Source organism: Hemitrygon akajei, chromosome 4 (assembly GCF_048418815.1).
Source record: "Hemitrygon akajei chromosome 4, sHemAka1.3, whole genome shotgun sequence".
NCBI classification, from domain to species: domain Eukaryota; kingdom Metazoa; phylum Chordata; class Chondrichthyes; order Myliobatiformes; family Dasyatidae; genus Hemitrygon; species Hemitrygon akajei.
Genome location: NC_133127.1, coordinates 3,177,901 through 3,201,902, shown reverse-complemented (window position 1 = coordinate 3,201,902; position 24,002 = coordinate 3,177,901). Strand labels below are relative to the sequence as shown.

At 46.7% G+C, this 24,002-nt stretch overlaps 1 protein-coding gene across 2 annotated transcripts in view; it reads left to right on the top strand.

The window, feature by feature from the left end:
- Positions 1–24,002, top strand: part of LOC140726065 (disintegrin and metalloproteinase domain-containing protein 12-like) — a 315,802-nt gene that overhangs the window by 81,487 nt on the left and 210,313 nt on the right. For both annotated transcript variants that reach the window (XM_073041991.1, XM_073041992.1), the window contains exons 4-6: positions 10,217–10,295; positions 22,325–22,401; positions 23,550–23,724. In XM_073041991.1, the coding sequence (XP_072898092.1) occupies positions 10,217–10,295; positions 22,325–22,401; positions 23,550–23,724 (331 nt within the window). The remainder of the gene's footprint in view (positions 1–10,216; positions 10,296–22,324; positions 22,402–23,549; positions 23,725–24,002) is intronic.

Genomic DNA, 24,002 nt, shown 5'->3' with positions numbered 1-24,002 from the left:
ATTTCTAATGCCACCACAATCTCTAACACTACCCCTTTCAGAAATCTAGCGTGCAGTTCCTCTGATCCGGGTGACCTACGTGCCTCTAGGTCTTTCAGCTTTTTGAGCACCTTCTCTCTTACAACAGTAACTGCACCCACTTCTCTTCCTTCACATACTACAACATCAGGCAAACTGCTAATGTCTTACACAGTGAAGACTGACGCAAAACACTCATTTATTTCGTCAGCCATCTCCTTGTCTCTTGTTATTATTTCTCCTGCCTCATTTTCTAGTGGTCTTATATCCACTCTCATTTCTCTTTTATTTTTAACATACTTGAAAAAACTTTTACTATCCACTTTGATATTATTTGCTAGCTTGATTTCATATTTAATCTTTTCCCTTAGATTATTTCAGTTCTAAAAACTTCCCAATCCTCTCTCTTCCCACTAGTTTTTGCTTTGTTGTATGCCCTTTCTTTTGCTTTTACAATAGTTTTGACTTCCCTCATCAGCTACTATGGTACTATTTTGCCATTTGAGTACTTCTCCATTTTTGCAATACACATGTCCTGCGCCTTCCTCATTTTTCCCAGAAATATATGTACCTTGATAATAAATTTACTTTGAAGATGAACTCAGACATTAAAATAGGGATATTAATAGTAAACTAACACTGCAAATGTCGGAGATACAAGAAATTAAACCAAAAGACAAAACTCTTGTGTGAAGAGTGAAACAAAGTATTTGATTAATTGCTCTGTTACGCCATTGTTCCGCATACTGAATTTATCTGAAAAATCTTTTTGTAAGTGGTAAGAGCGTGTGATACAGTGAAAAGCTTTGTCTGCATGTTCTCGAGAATGATCTTTCCATGCGTAGGTGCATTGAGTAGTGAAAAGGAAGGCAGACGACAGAATATAGTCTTACAGCCACAGAGAAAGCTATCAATTGTCAAATTGTTCATTATTGTCGCATAAACTGAGATACAGTGAAAGACTTTGTTTTACATGCCATCCTTACAGATCATTTCATCACAACACCACATCAGTATAAAGCAATGTCAGAAAGCAGAATAAAGTGCCACTGTTAAGACTTTAAGGGATGTCTAGATCAGCACGTAAATGGATGGGTATGGACATAGTGTAGGCAGAAGGGATAAGGTTGGTTGACCATTTGATTACTAAGTTATTGGTTTGGAAGAACATTGTGGGCCGAAGGGCCTGTTCCTGTGACATACAGGTCGCTGTTACAAAGACGGCACTATGAGGCAGAGAAGAATGGCAAAGACATAACAAGGTAGATCGTCAGATCAAGAGTCCATCTTATCATACAAGTGATCTCTTCAATAGACTTATAGCCATAGGAGAAAAGCTTTTCTTGAGCCTGGTGGTACATGCTTTCAGACTTTTGTATCTTCTGCCCTATTGAAGAGGGAAGAGAGAATGTCCAGGGTGGGTGGGGGCTTTGCTTACGTTTGTTGCTTTACTGAGGCAGCAAGAAGTGTAGACAGAGTCTATTGAGGGAGGCTGGGTTTTCTTCATATGCCTACAGCTCTTTACAGCTTCGTAGAGTCACGGACAGAGTAGTTGTCATACCAAGCTGGGATGCATCTGGGTATGATGCTTTCTATAGTGCATCTAGAAAAATTATTTTTAAAAAAGTTTTATTTAGAGATACAGCACAGAAAAGGCCCTTCCGGCCCAACAAACTGTGCTGCCCAGCAACCTACCTAATCACAGGACAATTTACCATCACCAGTTGACCTACCAATTGATTCATCTTTGGACCAAGGGAAGTTGGAACACCCTGAGGAGACCTACACAGTCGTGGGGAGAACCTACAAACAGCACCAGAATTGAAATTGTAGCTCTGACTCAGAGCCGTAGGAGTGTGCTAAGCACTGTGTACCGTGGTACGCGGGCAGCACAGCAGCACAATGGTGAGGGTCGACAGACACATGTTGAGTTTATTTAGCCTGACGAAGCAGAGGCATTGGTAAACTTTCTTGGTCATTGCATTTATGTAGTTGTGCCAGGACAGGCTATCAGCGATGTTCACTCCTAGCAACCTTTTCAACTTCGGTTCTGTTGATGTAGGTAGGAACAAGTGCATCCCCACCCCCCAGGAGCATGTACACCCTTCCCTCCCGGGGACATGTGCACCCCTCCTCCACCAGGAACATGTGCATCCCTCCCCCCACCAGGAGCATGTAAACCCCTCCCCTACCAGGGGCATGTGCATCCCTTCCCCACAGGAACATGTACACCCCTCCCCCCACCAGGGGCATGTGTACCCCTTCCCCCCCACCAGTAGAAGGTGTCCCCCTCCCCCACAGGACCATGTGCACCCCTCCCCCCCACCAGGGGCATGTAAACCCCTCCCCTACCAGGGGCATGTGCACCCCCTACCCCCACAGGAGCATGTACACCCCTCCCCCCATCAGTAGAATGTGCCCCCCTCCCCCACCAGGGGCATGTATACCTCTCCCCACCTTTCTGGAAGTCATTGAGAAGCTCTTTAGTTTTTGCTACATGAGAGGAAGTTTGTGGCCATGACACCATGTCACCAGATTGAGAAATCATGTGTTCAGCTTTATTGTATAAGAAGTTCATTAACATCAGGATGGAGCTGTCCTTGCATCTGATGCTAATTGTTTGTATCTTCTGGCTGATGGGAGGAGGAGAGGAGACACAGTCCGACATGAGAAGGCTCTTGAATTGTGTTTGCTTTTTCCCAAAAGAGCAGGAGATATTTACATTTAGTTTCAGTTAGAGGTACAGCTCAGTACAGGACCTCTGGCCTTCAAGGTGAACCAGCCAGCAACCTGATTCAATCCTAGCTTAATCACAGGACAATTAGCCTACTAACTGGTATATCTTTGGACAGACGGAGGAAACCGAGCACCTGCAGGAAATCCACTCATTCCGGGGGTGGGGGTGGTGGGGGAACAGCAGAGTTGAACTCTGACCTCCCCAGAGTAATGGGTGTAATACTGTGGTGCTAACTGCTACGTTGTCCTGGCTGCCATACTTGCAGGAGATCTTACAGCCCATTTTTCCTGTAAATGTACCTCTATTTTTCCTCTCTTAATGTAAGTCAGTCCTTCTTTGCTGAATTCTAAACTGCTTCCAAACCAGTTTTTCTGAATTTGCTTCTTTTGATCTCTGTGCTTATATCACATATACTCTTTTCTACCTGAGCATTGGATATTTACACGTAGCCATTGCAGCCCTGCATTCATTCCTCAAATGTCAGCCTTTGCCATTCATTGACATGCCTTTTAATGAATCTCTCAAATCTCTCAGTTACCTCACTCCACAAACCTTCATAATTTCCCTTCTTTCAATTGACATCTTCAGTTTGAGATTGACCAACATTTCCTGAAGAACTCTATCATGCTCGTTGTTCCCTGCACAACTCTGGTCTCATTGCACAGCATTCTCTGACAGCAGCTGGCTCCTCAGTGTTACAGTGTGTGAGAGCACTTCCAGAATTCCTCCTTGATGATGATTCTGCTTATTTCTTTTGGCCAGTAAAATAAAACCACTGACTATATACCAGGTGCCACGGTGGTTTAGCGGTTACCACAATGCTGTTACAGCTCAGGGAGCTCTGGAGTTCAGGTGCCATTCTGTTAGGAGTTTATGCACCCTCCTGTGGAATGCACAAGTTTCCTCTGGGTGCTCTGAGACAGGTAGGGTTGATTGTTCCTGTGATCAGGTTAGGCTTAATCGAAGTCGGCAGGCATTACTGGGATGTTGCAGCCCGCAGGGCCAGAAGGCCCTATTCCACACTATATCACTAAATCAGTAAAAGTAAAAATAAATTACAGTTGGCCTTCCTCATCCGTGGATTCCGCATGCGCGGATTCAACCAACCGCGGATTGGGAAAACCCGGAAGTTCTCTCTCCAGCACTCGTTGCTTGAGCAAGTACAGACTATTTTTTCTTGTCATTATTCCCTAAACAATACAGTATGATAACTATTTACATAGCATTTACATTGTATTAGGTATTATAAGTAATCTAGAAATGACTTAAAAGTACAGGCAGTCCCCGGGTTATGAATGAGTTCCATTCCTGAGTCCGTCTTTAAGTCAGATTTGAAGTCGGAACAGGTACATCCGGCATTATTTAGCATCAGTTAGTCAAACGTTTTTCTTAGTATATAGTATATATTTTACCTTTCTATGCATATAAAACACTTAAGAAACATACGTATTTCAATAATTTAACCACTGCGTTGCTTAGTAATAATTTTAGCTTTCATCGGGGCAAGGCTTTTCACATTCTCCATTAAAATTGTTCCAGTCGTTGACCGACTGTAGCCTAACGCTTTTCCAATGACCGATGGTGTTTCACCTCTTTCTGATTGCTTTATTACTTCCACCTTACTTTCAATCGTGATCGTGATTACTTTTGTGAATAGAAACACTGCGGATTCAGAGCTGCACCGCCAGGTCCTAATGTCCACCACACGGAGACATGTTAAATAGAGTCCGGGGTTCCACTGGGTCCTAAAGACCACCGTACTCCTACATGTTAAATAAGGGACTTGAGCATCCGTGAAGTTTGGTATCCGCGGGGGTGGAGGGGGGTCCTGGAACCAATCCCCCATGGATAAGGAGGGCCGACTGTACTGCAGTACATTTTTAAATTCAAGGTGGTTTTTAGGACAGAGGGGAGCTAGAGGTCAAGTTAGGGATGTGGAGGAAGCACCACTCTGCATTCAAAGACCAGCGATGTGGATGGGTGAAGAAGGACATCTGGAATCTACTCCTCCATTCTGTGCTTAAAGGCCAGTGACATGGATGATAGCAAAGGACACCTGGAGTCTCTGCCTCTGCTCTGTGCTCAAAGCCCAGCAATGTGGACATTGGATGAAGGATGTCTGGAGTTTCTGCGCCTGCTCTGTGCTCGAAGCCCAGTGATGTGGACAAGGGACAAAGGACATCGGTGGATGTCAGGTTGTCCCAGGTCAGTGGGTTGTGGCATTGGATGTCTGTGTCATCCTGTCAGCGAGCCCGGTGTTCAAGTCTAGAGTTCAGGGTCCCATCATCAGCTAGTCTGGGAGTCAATACTGAAGACTGAAGCATTATGGTTGATTGGAAGTCCAAAAAATGAAGCTTGATGATGAAGTGCAGAACTCGAAGCCTGGACAGTGGAAATTGGAGGATTGTCTGTGTGGGTGGGAGGGTGGAAGGGAGGAACGAGACTTGCTTTGCTGTTGTTCTTGTGTTGCTTGTCCTATTTGATCTGTTTTGTGTTCTGTGTTGTTCTGCTGCATTGTGGGCATGCTATGTTGGTGCCAGAATGAGTGGCAACACCTGTGGGCTGCCCCAGCACGTCCTAGGGAGTGTTGGTTGTTAACACAAACGAGGTTATCTGAAGATGGCTGTACATTCGGCCCTCCTTATCCGCGGCGGATACCAAAAAACGCGGATGCTCAAGTCCCTTATTTAACCTGCCTCAGTGCGGTGGTCTTTAGGACCCAGTGGAACCCCGGACTTTATTTAACCCGCCTCAGTGCGGTGGACATTAGGACCCAGTGGAACCCCGGACTTTATTTAACCTGCCTCAGTGCGGTGGTCTTTAGGACCCAGTGGAACCCCGGACTTTATTTAACCCGCCTCAGTGCGGTGGACATTAGGACCTGGTGGTGCAGCTCTGAATCTGCAGTGTTTCTGTTCACGAAAATAATCCTAATCACGATTGAAAATAAGGTGGAAGTAATAAAGCGATTGGAAAGAGGTGGAACGCCATCAGTCATTGGAAAAGCGTGAGGCTACAATCGGTCAATGATCGGAACAATTTTAATGGAGCATTTGAAAGGCCCTGCCCCGATGAAAGCTACAATTATTACTCAGCAACGCAGTGGTTAAATTATTGAAATACGTATGTTTCTTAAGTGTTTTATATGCATAGAAAGGTAAAATATATACTATATACTAAGAAAAATGTTTGACTAACTGACGCTAAATAATGCCGGATGTACCTGTTCCGACGTCAAATCCGACTTAAAGATGGACTCAGAAATGGAACTCATTCATAACCCAGGGACTGCCTGTACTTTTAAGTCATTTCTAGATTACTTATAATACCTAATACAATGTAAATGCTATGTAAATAGTTGTCATACTGTATTATTCAGGGAATAATGACAAGAAAAAATACTCTGTACTTGCTCAAGCAACGAGTGCTGGAGAGAGAACTTCCGGATTTTCCCAATCCGCGGTTGGTTGAATCCCGCATGCGGAATCCGCGGATAAGGAGGGCCGACTGTACAGCTCTTTAAACTTTAATCAAGATGCAGAGGAGATTTACAATTTGCCATCTGGATTAAACAGTATGTCTTATGTGGATAGGTTGGAGGTGTTGTGGATAGTATAGAGAGCTGTCAGAGGTTACGGTGGGACATTGATAGGATGCAAAACTGGGCTGAGAAGTGGCAGATGGAGTTCAACCCAGTTAAGTGTGAGGTGGTTCATTTTGGTAGGTCAAATATAATGGCAGAATATAGCATTAATGGTAAGACTCTTGGCAGTGTGGAGGATCAGAGGGATCTTGAGGTCCGAGTCCATAGGACGCTCAAAGCAGCTGCGCAGGTTGACTCTGTGGTTAAGAAAGCATATGGTGCATTGGCCTTCATCAATCCTGGGATTGAGTTTCGGAGCTGGGAGGTAATGTTACAGCTACATAGGACCCTGGTCAGACCTCACTTGGAGTACTGTGCTCAGTTCTGGTTGCCTCACTACAGGAAGGGTGTGGAAACCATAGAAAGGGTGCAGGGGAAATTTACAAGGATGTTGCCTGGATGGGGGAGCATGCCTTATAAGAATAGGTTGAGTGAACTTGGCCTTTTCTCCTTGGAGCAACGGAGGATGAGAGGTGACCTGATAGAGGTGTACAAGATGATGAGAGGCATTGATCGTGTGGATAATCAGAGGCTTTTTCCCAGGGCTGAAATGGCTAGCACGAGAGGGCACAGTTTTAAGATGCTTGGAAGTAGGTAGAGAGGAAATGTCAGGGTAAGTTTTTTTTACACAGACAGTGATAAGTGTATGGAATGGGCTGCCGGCTACGTGGTAGAGGGGGATACGATAGGGTCTTTTAAGAGACTTCTGGACAGGTACATAGAGCTTGGAAAAATAGAGGGCTATGGGTAACCCTAGGTAATTTCTAAAGTAAGTTTATGTTTGGCACAGCATTGTGGGCTGAAGGGCCTTTATTGTGCTGTCGGTTTTCTATGTTTCTATGTTCTATGTTTCCAGCGCCTGCTTTTCTCTTTGGAACAAAGGATGACAAGAGTTGACTTGATAGAGGTGTACAAAATAAGAGGCATAGATTGATTGGACAGCCAGAGACTTTTTCCCAGGGTAGAAATGGCTAATTCCAAGGGGTATCATTTTAAGTTAGTCCTGACAAAGGGTCTCGGCCAGAAAAGTTGACTGTACTTCTTCCTATAGATGCTGCCTGGCCTGCTGCGTTCCACCAGCATTTTGTGTGTGTTGTTGCCATCATTTTAGCATGGTTTTAAGAAAGTATAGCGGGCATTAGTTTTTTTACGGGGTGATGGGTGTGTGGGATTCACTCCCAGATACATTGGGGATATTTTAAAAGGTTAAGTTGTCAGGACAGAGTCATGTGCTGAGAGGCATGTTCTGTGCTGTGGTGTTCTATTGTCTATGGTTCAATACAAATGTTTCAGACATTCAGTCACAAATCCTTGGCAACTTAATATTTTAAATTCAGGACTTTTTTGTACTCAGGTAAATGTTTTATTTGCATTTTGCTGTCTGTCTGCTAATCCGGAAGATCAGTCATACTGGTATAAACACATGCCCCGAGGACAGAAAATAGAGAGAAGTGATTATCAGGCTGGGGGTAAGTTGACAGTGGTGGAATGTGACTGCCTACTGCAATAGAGTACACAGTGTATAGTGATGGAAACTGGAATGCAGAGTTAAATTTCAAAATATGCCAATGGTATCAAAGTTGAAGGAATGGCAAACAGTGAGCCTGAAGCCAAATAACAATAACACGACATGGAGAGGAAAACAGAATAGGTAGGCAGGTGACAGAAGGAATTTGATAGCATGATTGAAGTGAAGTAACTTGGCAGGAGAATATATGGTGCTTGTCCAGCGTATCCAACGATGACAGGACGCCTGTGCCAGGAGAGCTTCTAAAGTGGAGGCAGTTCCACCCTCTCAACCTCGTAAATCCAGGTCCAGTACTATGAGTAGTCGTCACATCTACGGTTTTCCTTGGTTGGGGTGGATGACCATGATCATGTCCTTTGCCCTCCATGGAGTGATCTTACTGTAGATCCCATCCGCCTAGTCTGCCGGAGCTGCCTTTGCAAGCCAGGACAGACATGTCCCTCTATCACTGGGTATGAGAGCTGCCAGCTACCCTCACCTGGCTTAGCTCACCATCTACCAGGACGTGGCCAGTATTGTATGTTAGAGCAGCAGGTGAGAGCCGAGTGTTTGGTGGGGGCCAAAGGAGAGTGAGTTGCCCGGTAGTGCTCCCCCTCTCTGGACACCCCATACTCCCCGGCAAGAAAACAACACAGGGAACGAAGACTTCAATGGGCTGCTGGAACAGAGACACGGGATTCATATGCATGAATAGCCGAGGAAGTTGAGAGACACATGGACAAATGATCTATGGGATTTGGGGCTCATTAAACTACTGAAATATTCCATGCAGTTCTGACCATCACACCTCAGGAAGTGGGGAAGTTCCTTGAGGACAGAGCGAAAATCTTTCAGCATGGTTCCAGGGATGAAGGGTTATTTAAGAATCTAAGGTTTATCAAGTTAAAACACACAGAAATAGGCTCTTTAGCTCAATAACCAAATACCCACCTACGATAAAAATCCCATTTTATTTGCCCAACATTCCCAGCAATGAAGACCATAGACACAGGAGCAAATGAGGCCATTCAGCCCATCGAGTCTGCTCTGCCGTTCCATCATGGCTGATTAATAATCCCTCTCAACATCCTTCTCTTGCCTTCTCCCCATAACCTTTGATGCCCTGACTAATCAAGAACCTATCAACCTCCACTTTAAATATACCCAATGACTTGGCCTCCACAGTCGTCTGAGGCAATGAATTCCACAGATTCACCACCCTCTGGCTAAAAAATCTCCTCCTTTAGTTCTAAAGAGAATTTATTTTATTCTGAGTCAGTGCCCTCTGGTCCTAGACTCCCCCACTACTGGAAACATCCTCTCCACATCCACTCTATCTAGGCCTTTCCCCTAGATTTGTCTACTCACCCACCTACCAAATCCAGGCAGGTTTAGGTATGAAACAAACAAGAGAAAATCTGCAGATGCTGGAAATCCAAACAACACACACAAAATGCGGGAGGAACTCAACAGGCCAGGCAGCGTCTATGGAAAAGAGTACAGTTGATGTTTTGGGCTGAAACCCTCGGCAGGATTGGAGAAAAAAAGTTGAGGAGCAGATTTAAAAGATGGGAAGGGGGAGAGGAGAGAGAAACACCAGATGATAGGTGAGATCTGGAGGGGGAGGGATGAAGTAAAGAGCTCAGAAGTTGATTGGTGAAAGAGACAGGAAGCCATGGAAGAAAGAAAAGGGGGGAGGAGCACCAGAGGGAGGCGAACGGTGGGCAAGGAGAGGAGTTGAGCGAGGGAAAAGGGAAGAGGAAATAGTGGGGACAGGGTGGGGCATTACCGGAAGTTCGAGAAAATGATGTTCATGCCATTAACTTGGAGGCTACCCAAACGGATGATAAGGTGTTGTTCCTCCAATCTAAGTGAGGCCTCATCATGACAGTGGAGAAGGCCATGGATGGACACTTTGGAATGGGAATGGGAAGTGGGTGGCCACTGGGAAATCCTGTTTGTTCTGGTGGATGGAGCATGGAGCGTAGACATAGGTGTAGGCTTAGGTATGGCAGACACAGATAAGCTGTTGCCAACTGTTAATGAGCAGAGATACAGGGGAGGAGATGGAAATAAGCTGGAACTTGTTGCATAGGAGTGGGGGTGGGGGGGAAGAAAGGATGGATCATCATCTGGAGGAAATATGCCTGCAATAGGACAGGGAAAAAGTGGCAGGAATAGGATGGAGCAGGTACTGTACAGAGAGACATTAAGGATTGAGGTGATGACAGCAGCCATCTGTGACCACTGACCTGGATCTCACAGGACAGACAAACCTCAGCTGACATTGAGTTTTGTTCTTGTGCCACAGTGTCCTCTTGCCGAGAGGGTTCCAGGTCTCACACTACGATTCGAACGGAACTCTGGTGACAGAGCAGGACCAGGAAATGGTGAGCAGACTTCGCAAACTCTCATTATGCAAATATATAATTCTACATAATGTGTTTTTAAATGTATTGATATACCTGGCTCTTTCTGCTTTTTACTCTGAGTGTATCTAGTGTCTACATTTCCAGTAAGCTCTAGATTCAAACATGTAGAAGGTCAGCTTCCTCTTTTCACACGTGCCCAATCCTGTGCTCTGCTGTTGAAACAGACCTTGTTTTACCAGAGGGAAAAATATTAACAACATAGAACATTTTTTAATTTCCTTTAGTGATAGAGTCATAGAACACTACAGCAGAGAAACAGGCCTTTTGGCCCATCTAGTCCATGCCAAACTATTAATCTGCCTAGTCCCATTGACCGGCAGCTGAACCAGAGCCCTCCATGCTTCCCCCCCCCCCACCCCCGTCCATGTACCTATTCAAATTTCTCTTAAATGTTGAAACTGAATCTGAATCTGCTGGTTCCGTGGCAACTAGTTTCACACTCTCACCACCCTCTGAGTGAAGAAGTCCCTCCCCCATGCAGAACAGGAGCATGCTCTTCTGACCCACGGAGCCTGCGACACCCAACTTATGCCATGTGACCAATTAACCTACATCTTTGGAAGTTGGGAGCAACCTGGAGCACCCGGAGGGAAGTCTCGTGGTCACAGACAGGATTTGAACGGTTTGCCAGCACTGTAAAGAGTTACACTAACCAATACGTTACTGTGCCCACCCGCGGAAGGTAGAGGAGCACAATGCAGGAGCAGGCCTTCCTCCAGACACCATGTTTCTGGAGAAAATATAAAGCAATCTCATTTGGTCTATAACCTCCAATCACTGCCAATACAGGTCTGTCTAAATGCCTCTTAAACACCACTACTGCATCTGCTTCCACCCTTTCCCACGACAGCACACTTCAGCCACCCACCACTCCCTGTGTAAAAACTCCTGACCTTCTCAACTGAAATACTCTCATATTTGACATTTCTTCTGGGACAAACACCCTTATCTACCTCATCTGCGCCTCCCATGGTTTTATGGACTTCTATAAGTTGCTCTGACTCACCAGCAAGAACAATTTTTAAGTTTGTCCTATAGGAAATACACTGCAATGCAGGCCACATGCTCGTAAACCTTTCTGCTACCCCTTTCACTTTATTTTCATAGTGTAAACAACCAGAGCAGCAAGCAATAAAGGTGAATGAGGGCCAAAACCATCATGAAGGATCCCACCCACCCTGCCCACGGACTGTTTGTCCCAGTCCCATCAGGGAGGAGGCTTATGTAGCATCCATACCAGGACCACCAGACTCAACAGTTACGTTCCCCAGGCAGAAAGGCAGATCAATACCTCCACATATTTACCCATCCCACCACACCCCCAAACACCACTGATTTATCATTTCCTGTCAGAGTTACCTTATGTACAGACATCCCAGTGTCTGGTGTCACTTTATGGACATACAATCAACCTGTGTATACAAGCTTGTTTATGTATTTATTGTGTTCTTTATCTTATTGTGTTTTTTTGTGTTGCACTGGATCCAAAGTAGCAATTACTTTGTTCGCCTTTACACTTGTGTATTGGAAATTACACTACACAATCGTGAATCTTGAATCTTAATTTCTTTTCTATAGGTACTGCCTGGCCTGCTGAGTTCCTCCAGCATTTTGTGTGTGTTTTAAGGAAAAGATGATTCTGGATTGGGTGTTGTGTAATAACACAGATTTGATTAGGCGGGTAAACAAAAAGAAACTCTTAGAAGTGTCGCGTACCCCGTAACCGGGTTACTAAACCAGCAGAAATGGAATGATACGTTGGAGTCCGGTGGTACTGTAACTAAAGGTGTTTATTAGTAAACTAAGCAAAACAGTATCAAAAATGGAAATATACATATAAAACAGGTTAGCAATGATAAATACAGAAGTGTAGAAATAAGAATCAAAACCAAGCTCTATCAAGGTCTAGGGGTAGATGAATTGTCATAGGTGAATATAGAGTCCAGTTCAGTTTGTGCTGAGGTAGTTGTTGTTGTGTTGCAATGAGAGAGAGAGAGAGAGAGAGAGAGAGAGAGAGAGAGAGAGAGAGAGAGAGAGAGAGAGAGAGAGAGAGAGAGAGAGAGAGAGAGAGAGAGAGAGAGAGAGAGAGATGTGGACAGCTGCAGCAGGCAAACCTTCCGGCATCTTCTCATTCCGTTGTACCGTTGGGTTCACCGGATATGACTCTTCCATTCCAGGCTAGGCCGTTCTTCAGTGATGGACTCGTCACCTGGGCAAGGGCGGACACACACACACAAATCCCCACCGGTCTGCCTTCATCCACCGTGCTCCAGACTTTGTGTTTTCTTCATTGCTGTTTCTGTAACAATTTTGTTTGACCAGTCTGGGTTTTTTTGCCTGAAGATGAAACCCTGAAACTGGACATCTAGCAAACCCCTCGTAGTCTGGCCTGTACCTTTGACCTGTTTGGCATGGGTGACCCTACCGACAACAAAGCGTAAGGCCCTGACTCCAGCCAGCAAAGCTCTCTGGTCACTGAGGCCACAAACCTCCAAACCACCACAAGGGAGTGGTCCTCTCGGAGGCCGCAGGAGGGAGATGAGCAGTTGACATTTTGGGCCAGACCCATTATCAGGTCTAGAAAGGAAAGGGGTAGAAATCAGAAGGGAAAGTGGGGGAGGGGAAGGAGCAGAAGCTGGGTGCTGAGAGGTGAAGCCAGGTGAGGGGGCATAGGCTCTGGCAAGGGGGATGAGGTGAGAAGCTGAAAAGTGACAAGTGGAAAAAGTAAAGGGCTGAAGAAAAATGAATCTATTGCAATTCTGCCCTCTCCAACCCTGATTGTCTTGGCTTGGAACGTCAGCACTTGATTGCACTCCATACATGCGTCTTGACCTGCTGAGTTCTTCCAGCATTCTGTGTGTGATATAAAGGCATTACTGATAGATTCTTACAAGCTGCTGTTATATCACTTCCTTCCTTAGTTACACTATCTGAAATATTAAGTTCATTATGAATGACACGTGACATCTGAGGTTTGCCAAGTCAGAACATTGTCAGCTGAGCCTCTGACACGTACCAACCAGCCTGGAGAGGCAGACATCAGGCTGAGACATTGCCGACCAAAGTTTTGATTTCTCAGATGGAGCAGATGCCTTCACAAAACCTTGTGTCTTCTCTGAAGAGGCTCCTGAGATTATCCAGGTGACAGTTGAGGGCCTTGGCACACACCCTGTCACAGGTCAGTTATGGCTGAGCGTGTCATCAGTAAAGCCCTTTACCAGAGAACCTGGACAATGAGGCTGTTAAAGTTCAGGCCCGGCACAAGAGTGCCTGGGGTGCAATGATCATTTACTTTCACTGCACACACAGACTGTACTGACCCCCCACACACACAGACTGTACTGACCCCTCACACACAGACTGTACTGACCCCACACACACACACAGACTGTACTGAATCCACACACACAGACTGTACTGAATCCACACACAGATAGACTGTACTGAATCCACACACACAGACTGTACTGAATCCACACACACATAGACTGTACTGAATCCACACACACAGACTGTACTGAATCCACACACACACAGACTGTACTGACCCCACACACACACATACAGACTGTACTGACCCCTCACACACAGACTGTACTGACCCCCACACACAGACTGTACTGAATCCACACACACATAGACTGTACTGAATCCACACACACAGACTGTACTGAATCCACACACACATAGACTGTACTGAATCCACACACACAGACTGTACTGACCCCACACACACAGACTGTACTGAATCCACACACACAGACTGTACTGAATCCACACACACACACAGACTGTACTGACCCCTCACACACAGACTGTACTGAATCCACACACACAGACTGTACTGAATCCACACACACACACAGACTGTACTGACCCCCCACACACAGACTGTACTGACCCCCCACACACAGACTGAACTGAATCCACACACACACAGACTGTACTGAATCCACACACACAGACTGTACTGACCCCACACACACAGACTGTACTGACCCCACACACACACACACAGACTGTACTGACCACCCACACACAGACTGTACTGAATCCACACACAGAGACTGTACTGACCCCACACACAGAGACTGTACTGAATCCACACACACAGACTGTACTGACCCCACACACAGAGACTGTACTGACCTCACACACAGACTGTACTGACCCCACACACAGACTGTACTGAATCCACACACACAGACTGTACTGACCCCACACACAGACTGTACTGAATCCACACACATAGACTGTACTGACCCCTTACACACAGACTGTACTGACCCCCCACACACAGACTGTACTGAATCCACACACACATAGACTGTACTGAATCCACACACACAGACTGTACTGAATCCACACACACATAGACTGTACAGAATCCACACACACAGACTGTACTGACCCCTCACACACAGACTGTACTGAATCCACACACACAGACTGTACTGACCCCACACACACAGACTGTACTGACCCCCCACACACAGACTGTACTGAATCCACACACACAGATTGTACTGAATCCACACACACATAGACTGTACTGAATCCACACACACAGACTGTACTGAATCCACACACACACAGACTGTACTGACCCCTCACACACAGACTGTACTGAATCCACACACACACAGACTGTACTGAATCCACACACACAGACTGTACTGAATCCACACACACAGACTGTACTGAATACACACACACACAGACTGTACTGAATCCACACAAAAAGACTGTACTGACCCCACACACAGAGACTGTACTGAATCCACACACACAGACTGTACTGACCCCTCACACACAGACTGTACTGACCCCACACACACCGACTGTACTGACCCCACACACAGAGACTGTACTGAATCCACACACACAGACTGTACTGACCCCCCACACACAGACTGTACTGACCCCACACACACAGACTGTACTGACCCCTCACACACACACACAGACTGTACTGACCCCCCACACACAGACTGTACTGACCCCACACACACAGACTGTACTGACCCCTCACACACACACACAGACTGTACTGACCCCACACACAGAGACTGTACTGAATCCACACACACAGACTGTACTGACCCCACACACACAGACTGTACTGACCCCACACACACACACACACACACACACACAGACTGTACTGACCCCACACACACAGACTGTACTGACCCCTCACACACAGACTGTACTGACCCCACACACACACACACACACACAGACTGTACTGACCCCACACACACAGACTGTACTGACCCCTCACACACAGACTGTACTGACCCCACACACAGAGACTGTACTGAATCCACACACACAGACTGTACTGACCCCACACACACAGACTGTACTGAATCCACACACACAGACTGTACTGACCCCACACACACAGACTGTACTGAATCCACACACACAGACTGTACTGACCCCCCACACACAGACTGTACTGACCCCACACACACAGACTGTACTGACCCCACACACAGAGACTGTACTGAATCCACACACACAGACTGTACTGACCCCCCACACACTGACTGTACTGACCCCACACACACAGACTCTACTGACCCCTCACACACAGACTGTACTGACCCCACACACACACACAGACTGTACTGACCCCCCACACACAGACTGTTCTGACCCCTCACACACAGACTGTACTGACCCCACACACAGAGACTGTACTGAATCCACACACACAGACTGTACTGACCCCACACACACAGACTGTACTGACCCCACACACACACACAGACTGTACTGACCCCTCACACACAGACTGTACTGACCCCACACACACACACAGACTGTACTGACCCCACACACAGAGTCTGTACTGAATCCACACACACAGACTGTACTGACCCCACACACAGAGACTGTACTGAATCCACACACACAGACTGTACTGACCCCCCACACACTGACTGTACTGACCCCACACACACAGACTCTACTGACCCCTCACACACAGACTGTACTGACCCCACACACACACACAGACTGTACTGACCCCCCACACACAGACTGTTCTGACCCCTCACACACAGACTGTACTGACCCCACACACACACACACACACACACAGACTGTACTGACCCTCCACACACAGACTGTACTGAATCCACACACACAGACTGTACTAAATCCACACACACATAGACTGTACTGAATCCACACACACAGACTGTACTGACCCCCCACACACAGACTGTACTGAATCCACACACACAGACTGTACTGAATCCACACACACATAGACTGTACTGACCCCTCACACACAGACTGTACTGACCCCCCCCACACACACACAGACTGTACTGACCCCCCACACACAGACTGTACTGAATCCACACACACATAGACTGTACTGAATCCACACACACAGACTGTACTGACCCCTCACACACAGACTGTACTGACCCCACACACACACACAGACTGTACTGACCCCCCACACACAGACTATACTGACCCCTCACACACAGACTGTACTGACCCCCCACACACAGACTGTACTGAATCCACACACACATAGACTGTACTGAATCCACACACACAGACTGTACTGAATCCACACACACACAGACTGTACTGAATCCACACACACAGACTGTACTGACCCCACACACACAGACTGTACTGAATCCACACACACAGACTGTACTGACCCCACACACAGAGACTGTACTGAATCCACACACACAGACTGTACTGACCCCCCCCACACACAGACTGTACTGACCCCACACACAGAGACTGTACTGACCCCACACACACAGACTGTACTGGCCCCACACACACAGACTGTACTGACCCCACACACACACACACACACACACACACAGACTGTACTGACCCCACACACACACACACAGACTGTACTGACCTCACACACAGACTGTACTGAATCCACACACACAGACTGTACTGACCCCACACACACAGACTGTACTGACCCCTCACACACAGTCTGTACTGACCCCACACACACACACACACACACAGACTGTACTGACCTCACACACAGACTGTACTGAATCCACACACACAGACTGTACTGACCCCTCACACACAGACTGTACTGACCCCACACACACACACACACACACACAGACTGTACTGACCCCACACAGACACACACAGACTGTACTGACCCCACACACACAGACTGTACTGACCCCACACACACACACACACACACACAGACTGTACTGACCCCACACACACACAGACTGTACTGACCCCACACACACAGACTGTACTGACCCCTCACACACAGACTGTACTGAATCCACACACACAGACTGTACTGACCCCACACACACAGACTGTACTGACCCCACACACACACAGACTGTACTGAATCCACACACACAGACTGTACTGAATCCACACACACAGACTGTACTGACCCCACACACAGAGACTGTACTGAATCCACCCACACAGACTGTACTGACCCCACACACACAGACTGTACTGACCTCACACACAGACTGTACTGACCCCACACACAGACTGTACTGAATCCACACACACAGACTGTACTGAATCCACACACACAGACTGTACTGACCCCCCCCCACACACACACAGACTGTACTGACCCCACACACACACACACACACAGACTGTACTGAATCCACACACACAGACTGTACTGACCCCACACACAGAGACTGTACTGAATCCACACACACACAGACTGTACTGAATCCACACACACAGACAATACTGACCCCCCACACACAGACTGTACTGAATCCACACACACAGACTGTACTGAATCCACACACACAGACTATACTGACCTCCCACACACAGACTGTACTGACCACACACATACAGACTGTACTGAAACCACACACACAGACTGTACTGACCACACACATACAGACTGTACTGAAACCACACACACAGCCTGTACTGACCCCACACATGTCGACATCTACTTACAGTTCTCCCAGTGATGCCCCTCTCTACCACCCATTAGTAATAATCATTAGCATCTTCACCCTGTAACTTCCGCCTCACATCCCCACCATCACTAATTATCAGCTCTATGTGACCCCCTTTCTCACCCCATACCATCAGTAATCATCAGCTCTACCAGTGACGCCCCCCCACCACACCTTCACCATCAGTAATCGTCAGCTCTACGTGATCCCCCCACACACCTTCACCATCAGTAATCGTCAGCTCCACGTGATCCCCCCTCACACCTTCACCATCAGTAATTGTCAGCTCTACGTGATCCCCCTCACACCTTCACCATCAGTAATCGTCATCTCTACCAGTGACACCCCCACACACCTTCACCATCAGTAATCGTCAGTTCTACGTGATCCCCCCACACACCTTCACCATCAGTAATCGTCATCTCTACCAGTGACACCCCCTCACACCTTCACCATCAGTAATTGTCAGCTCTACGTGATCCCCCCACACACCTTCACCATCAGTAATCGTCAGTTCTACGTGATCCCCCCACACACCTTCACCATCAGTAATCGTCATCTCTACCAGTGACACCCCCACACACCTTCACCATCAGTAATCGTCAGCTCTACGTGATCCCCCCACACACCTTCACCATCAGTAATCGTCAGCTCTACGTGATCCCCCACACACCTTCACCATCAGTAATCGTCAGCTCTACGTGATCCCCCCACACACCTTCACCATCAGTAATCGTCAGCTCTACGTGATCCCCCACACACCTTCACCATCAGTAATTGTCAGCTCTACGTGATCCCCCCACACACCTTCACCATCAGTAATCGTCAGCTCTACGTGATCCCCCTCACACCTTCACCATCAGTAATCGTCAGCTCTACGTGATCCCCCTCACACCTTCACCATCAGTAATCGTCAGCTCTACGTGATCCCCCTCACACCTTCACCATCAGTAATCGTCAGCTCTACGTGATCCCCCTCACACCTTCACCATCAGTAATCGTCAGCTCTACGTGATCCCCCTCACACCTTCACCATCAGTAATCGTCAGCTCTACGTGATCCCCCTCACACCTTCACCATCAGTAATTGTCAGCTCTACGTGATCCCCCTCACACCTTCACCATCAGTAATCGTCAGCTCTACGTGATCCCCCTCACACCTTCACCATCAGTAATCGTCAGCTCTACGTGATCCCCCTCACACCTTCACCATCAGTAATCGTCAGCTCTACGTGATTCCCCCTCACACCTTCACCATCAGTAATTGTCAGCTCTACGTGATCCCCCTCACACCTTCACCATCAGTAATTGTCAGCTCTACGTGATCCCCCCACACACCTTCACCATCAGTAATCGTCAGCTCTACGTGATCCCCCTCACACCTTCACCATCAGTAATCGTCAGCTCTACGTGATCCCCCTCACACCTTCACCATCAGTAATCGTCAGCTCTACGTGATCCCCCTCACACCTTCACCGTCAGTATTTGTCAGCTCTACGTGATCCACCCACACACCTTCACCATCAGTAATCATCAGCTCTATGTGATCTCCCTTTCTCACTAATCATCAGCCTCTCCCAGTGTACTTCCTCTTTCACCCTTCAGACCATGACTAATCAGCATCTCCCTGTGACCCCCACCACACCCCCACCTTCAATAATCATCAACCACTCCCAGTGACCCCCACATACACCCACCATTAATCATCAACATCCTCCAGTGACCTCCTACACACCCCCATTGTCACCAGCCATCAAACTTTCCCAGTATCCCCTCATTCATACTTCCCCCATCACTAATCATCGACGTATCCCTGTGATGCCTCTCTTCATGCCTCCCGCGATCTACTGTGACCCCCATTTCTCAACCACCATCACTAATCATCAATATTTCCACCCAGCCAACCCCCTTCTCACCCCCACTATCACTACTCATCAATAACTCCAACCAGTCAACCTCCATTTTCACACCCCCACCATCACGGATCATCAACATCTCCCAGTGATCACACTTCACATCCACCATCACTGATCACACTGGATAACAAATATTTTGCTTCCTGAATACCTTTAGGTGTATTTTGGGCTACTGATCATGAAAATAGAAACACAAAAACATAGGAAAAAACCTACAGCACAATACAGGCCCTTCAGCCCACAAAGTTGTGCTGAACATGTCCCTACCTTAGAAATTACTAGGCTTACCTATAGCCCTCTATTTTTCTAAGCTCCATGTACCTATCTAAAAGCCTCTTAAAAGACCCTATCATATCCACCTCCAGCACCGTTGCCGGCAGCCCATTCCATGCACTCACCATTCTCTGAGTAAAAAACTTATCCCTGACATCTCCTCTGTACCTACTCCCCAGCACCTTAAACCTGTGTCCTCTTGTGGCAACCATTTCAGCCCTGGGAAAAGCCTCTGACTATCCACACAATCAATGCCTCTCAACATCTTACACACCTCTATCAGGTCACCTCTCATCCTCCGTCACTCCAAGGAGAAAAGGCCGAGTTCACGCAACCTATTCTCATAAGGCATGCTCCCCAATCCAGGCAACATCCTTGTAAATCTCCTCTGAACCCTTTCTATGGCTTCCACATCCTTCCTGTAGTGAGGCGACCAGAACTGAGCACAGTACTCCAAGTGGGGTCTGACCAGGGTCCTATATAGCTGCAACATTACCTCTTGGCTCCGAAATTCAGTTCCACGATTGATGAAGGCCAATACACCACATGCCTTCTTAACCACAGAGCCAACCTGCACAGCTGCTTTGAGCGTCCTATGGACTCAGACCCCAATCACCATGAAATTTCCTTATCACGCACCATTTTTTGAAATCACTTATGTTTATTATTTCAATTCATAGTTCAAGTCAATTAAAGTGTTGCCTACAATGTAAGATGGAAAGTTTCCTATCTTGTCCAGGCATGCTTGGGCAGGCTTAGGCGACGTGGCTGCTGCATGGCAGGACAGATTTTAGTAATAATTATTGGGTTCAGGACTGTAAGGATGGAATTTGCTATCACCAGGCACAAAAACTTCTATGAAGGATATTTGAGACAGATGCTTCCCAGAATAACTGATGCCAAGATTAAGGAAAGCATTTTTGTTGGTCCACAAATCAAACAGGTCATCAATGACAGGGAATTTGAAGAATTTCTAGTGGGACCGGAGAAAATCACATGGAAGACATTCAAGGAAGTTGTTGAAATTTTCCTCGGCATCTACAGAGCACCAAACCACATGCAGCTGTTTGAAAGCATGCTTCAAGCATATAAAACCATGAAATGCAACATGTCACTAAAGTTTCATTTTCTGCATTCCCATTTAGACTTCTTCCCTGAAAATCTTGGTGCCATTAGTGACGAGCATGGTGAAAGATTTCACCAGGACATTGCAGTCATGGAGAAAAGATACCAGGGCATCTGGAATCCATCAATGCTGGCGAATTATTGTTGGACACTTAAGCAAGAAGCCTCAGACATTGAGTACAAATGAAAATCATCAAGAAAATATTTTTAACTTAATTGAACTATTGCAAAGTATCAGCACCATTATGCAATTAAACGCATTATATTCATTAAAAGTTAGTTTGTTGTTTCTCTAAATTCATCAACATCTTCATCCAGACTGCACCCCCCCACAGCCCCCACAATCAATACATTATCATTTCCTGTCAGTCATTTTTCTGTACAGACAACCCTGTGCCTAGCATAACTTGGACATGCAATCAATCTGTGTATATAGCCATCATACATATTTATATTTATTGTATTTTTATTATTCTTTTGTTCCTTATTGTGTTTTTTTTGTGCTGCATCAGATCCTGATTAACAATCATCTCATTCTCATTAATGAATGTTGAATCTTGAAATGCTCTTGGCTGTATGATGCACCTGTCTCTGAGAGCAATGCCGTTTAATGCTGAAGGTATCCTGTTCTCTCAGGGTACTGCGAGTGCTGGGATGGTTAATGCTGAGGTTTCAATCTCTCCCCACAGACTCAGTGTTACTACGAGGGCTCCGTCCGAGGCTTCTCAGGATCTGCGGTCTCAGCCAGCACCTGTTCGGGACTCAGGTAAAGCTGCTGATGTGTCTCTGTCTCGGTGTCACTGGCTGTTGTGAAAAGGGGTGTTGCTGTGTCAAAATCCGGTAGTGTGGTAACCGGGTCAGGGTTCTCACTGTCCTTAAAGAAGGGTCGCCTTTTGGAGCCGTTCGGGGAAGCAGATGCCAGAGACAGTGGCACGGCAGGCTCCCTGTCCTCCTTGTTGGGTTGGGAGCTTGCCTCTCCGGTGTTGGCTCGATGTAAGACAAGCTGGATTGCCTCCATTGTCAACTGCACTTGCACAAGATAAGAAACTGCTGTGTGCTTGTTCGTGCAGAAACGTGGCTCCTGGGCAATATCCCATGCACCATCAATCTGCAGGGCGTGACAGTATTTTGTAACTTTGCGTTTTTCTGCTATCAGAGTTATACATGTGTAACACTCGCTTTGCCTAGTGGCATGATCGCAGGAGTGATAACCCCCTGCCTGGCCAAACCTTAGAACTCTCGTTTTGGTGGATGCTGCGTGACGTGTCCCCTGTTTCAAATCAGAAACCCAAAATAACAAGCAGTACACAATATGCGGTTAAGCAATTAAGATTTTATAACTCTTACTTGGACTATGGGATTAGTAGAGACACAAAATATAAAATAAAAATATAAAATAAAATTAATCTTATTAAACAGTCCATGCACAATTCCTTGGAGCTCATGGTTTCTCCTTCGCTGATCCTCCTTAAGAGTGTTGTTGACCTCCGAGCACCCGCCCAGAGCCTGGAGGGTCGGGTAGCCCACTGACTGCTCACGCCATGTCTCCTCTCTTCATTCCCCTCACACCTTCTGGCCAAAGCCCGTGAAACCCAACAGCTTTCAGACAGACAAGAAAGAATAACATCTCCTCCATTGGTTAAAGTCCTGTTATCACTAGTGATAACCCAAACATTGCAGCTACAGAGAAACCATTACATCAGCAGTTAACATTACAGTAGCCTTAGCAGTTAACAGTGCAGAGAAGCCATCACACATGCTATATTGCGTATGACTGTGTATCAGTTTGGCCCCAGAGGATTGCTCTTTCATTTAGCTCAATTCATGTGTATTGAATGACAATTAAACATGAACTGATGAACTGTTGTGACGTACCTACCTTTGGCTGATCAGAGTCTTCTCTGCCTTCGCCAGCGCTCTGATTGTTCTCGGTAATCGGACCTACGTCATTGAGCACCTGGGGGAGCCTGAGCACGAGCGGCATTTGCTATACAGACCTGAAGATCTCAAGTCAGTGCCTGGACGGTGTGGAGTGACAAACACGTCTCCTGTGTCAGTCCTGGCCCAGGACCTTCAGCACCTACACAGGGTGAGCAGTGAGTACAGTTACAGTCACAAACTACACAGTCACAATCTACACAAAGAGAGCCTACACAGTCACAATCTACATACACAGTCACAGTTACAGTCACAAACTACACAGACACATCCTACACAGTCACACTCACACAGTCACAGTCAAATCTACACAGACGGACCCTACACAGTCACTGTCACACAGTCACAACCAATACAGTCTCAGTCCCATAGTCACACTCACACAGTCACATTTGGCACAGTCACAGTCACGAACTACAAAGACACAAA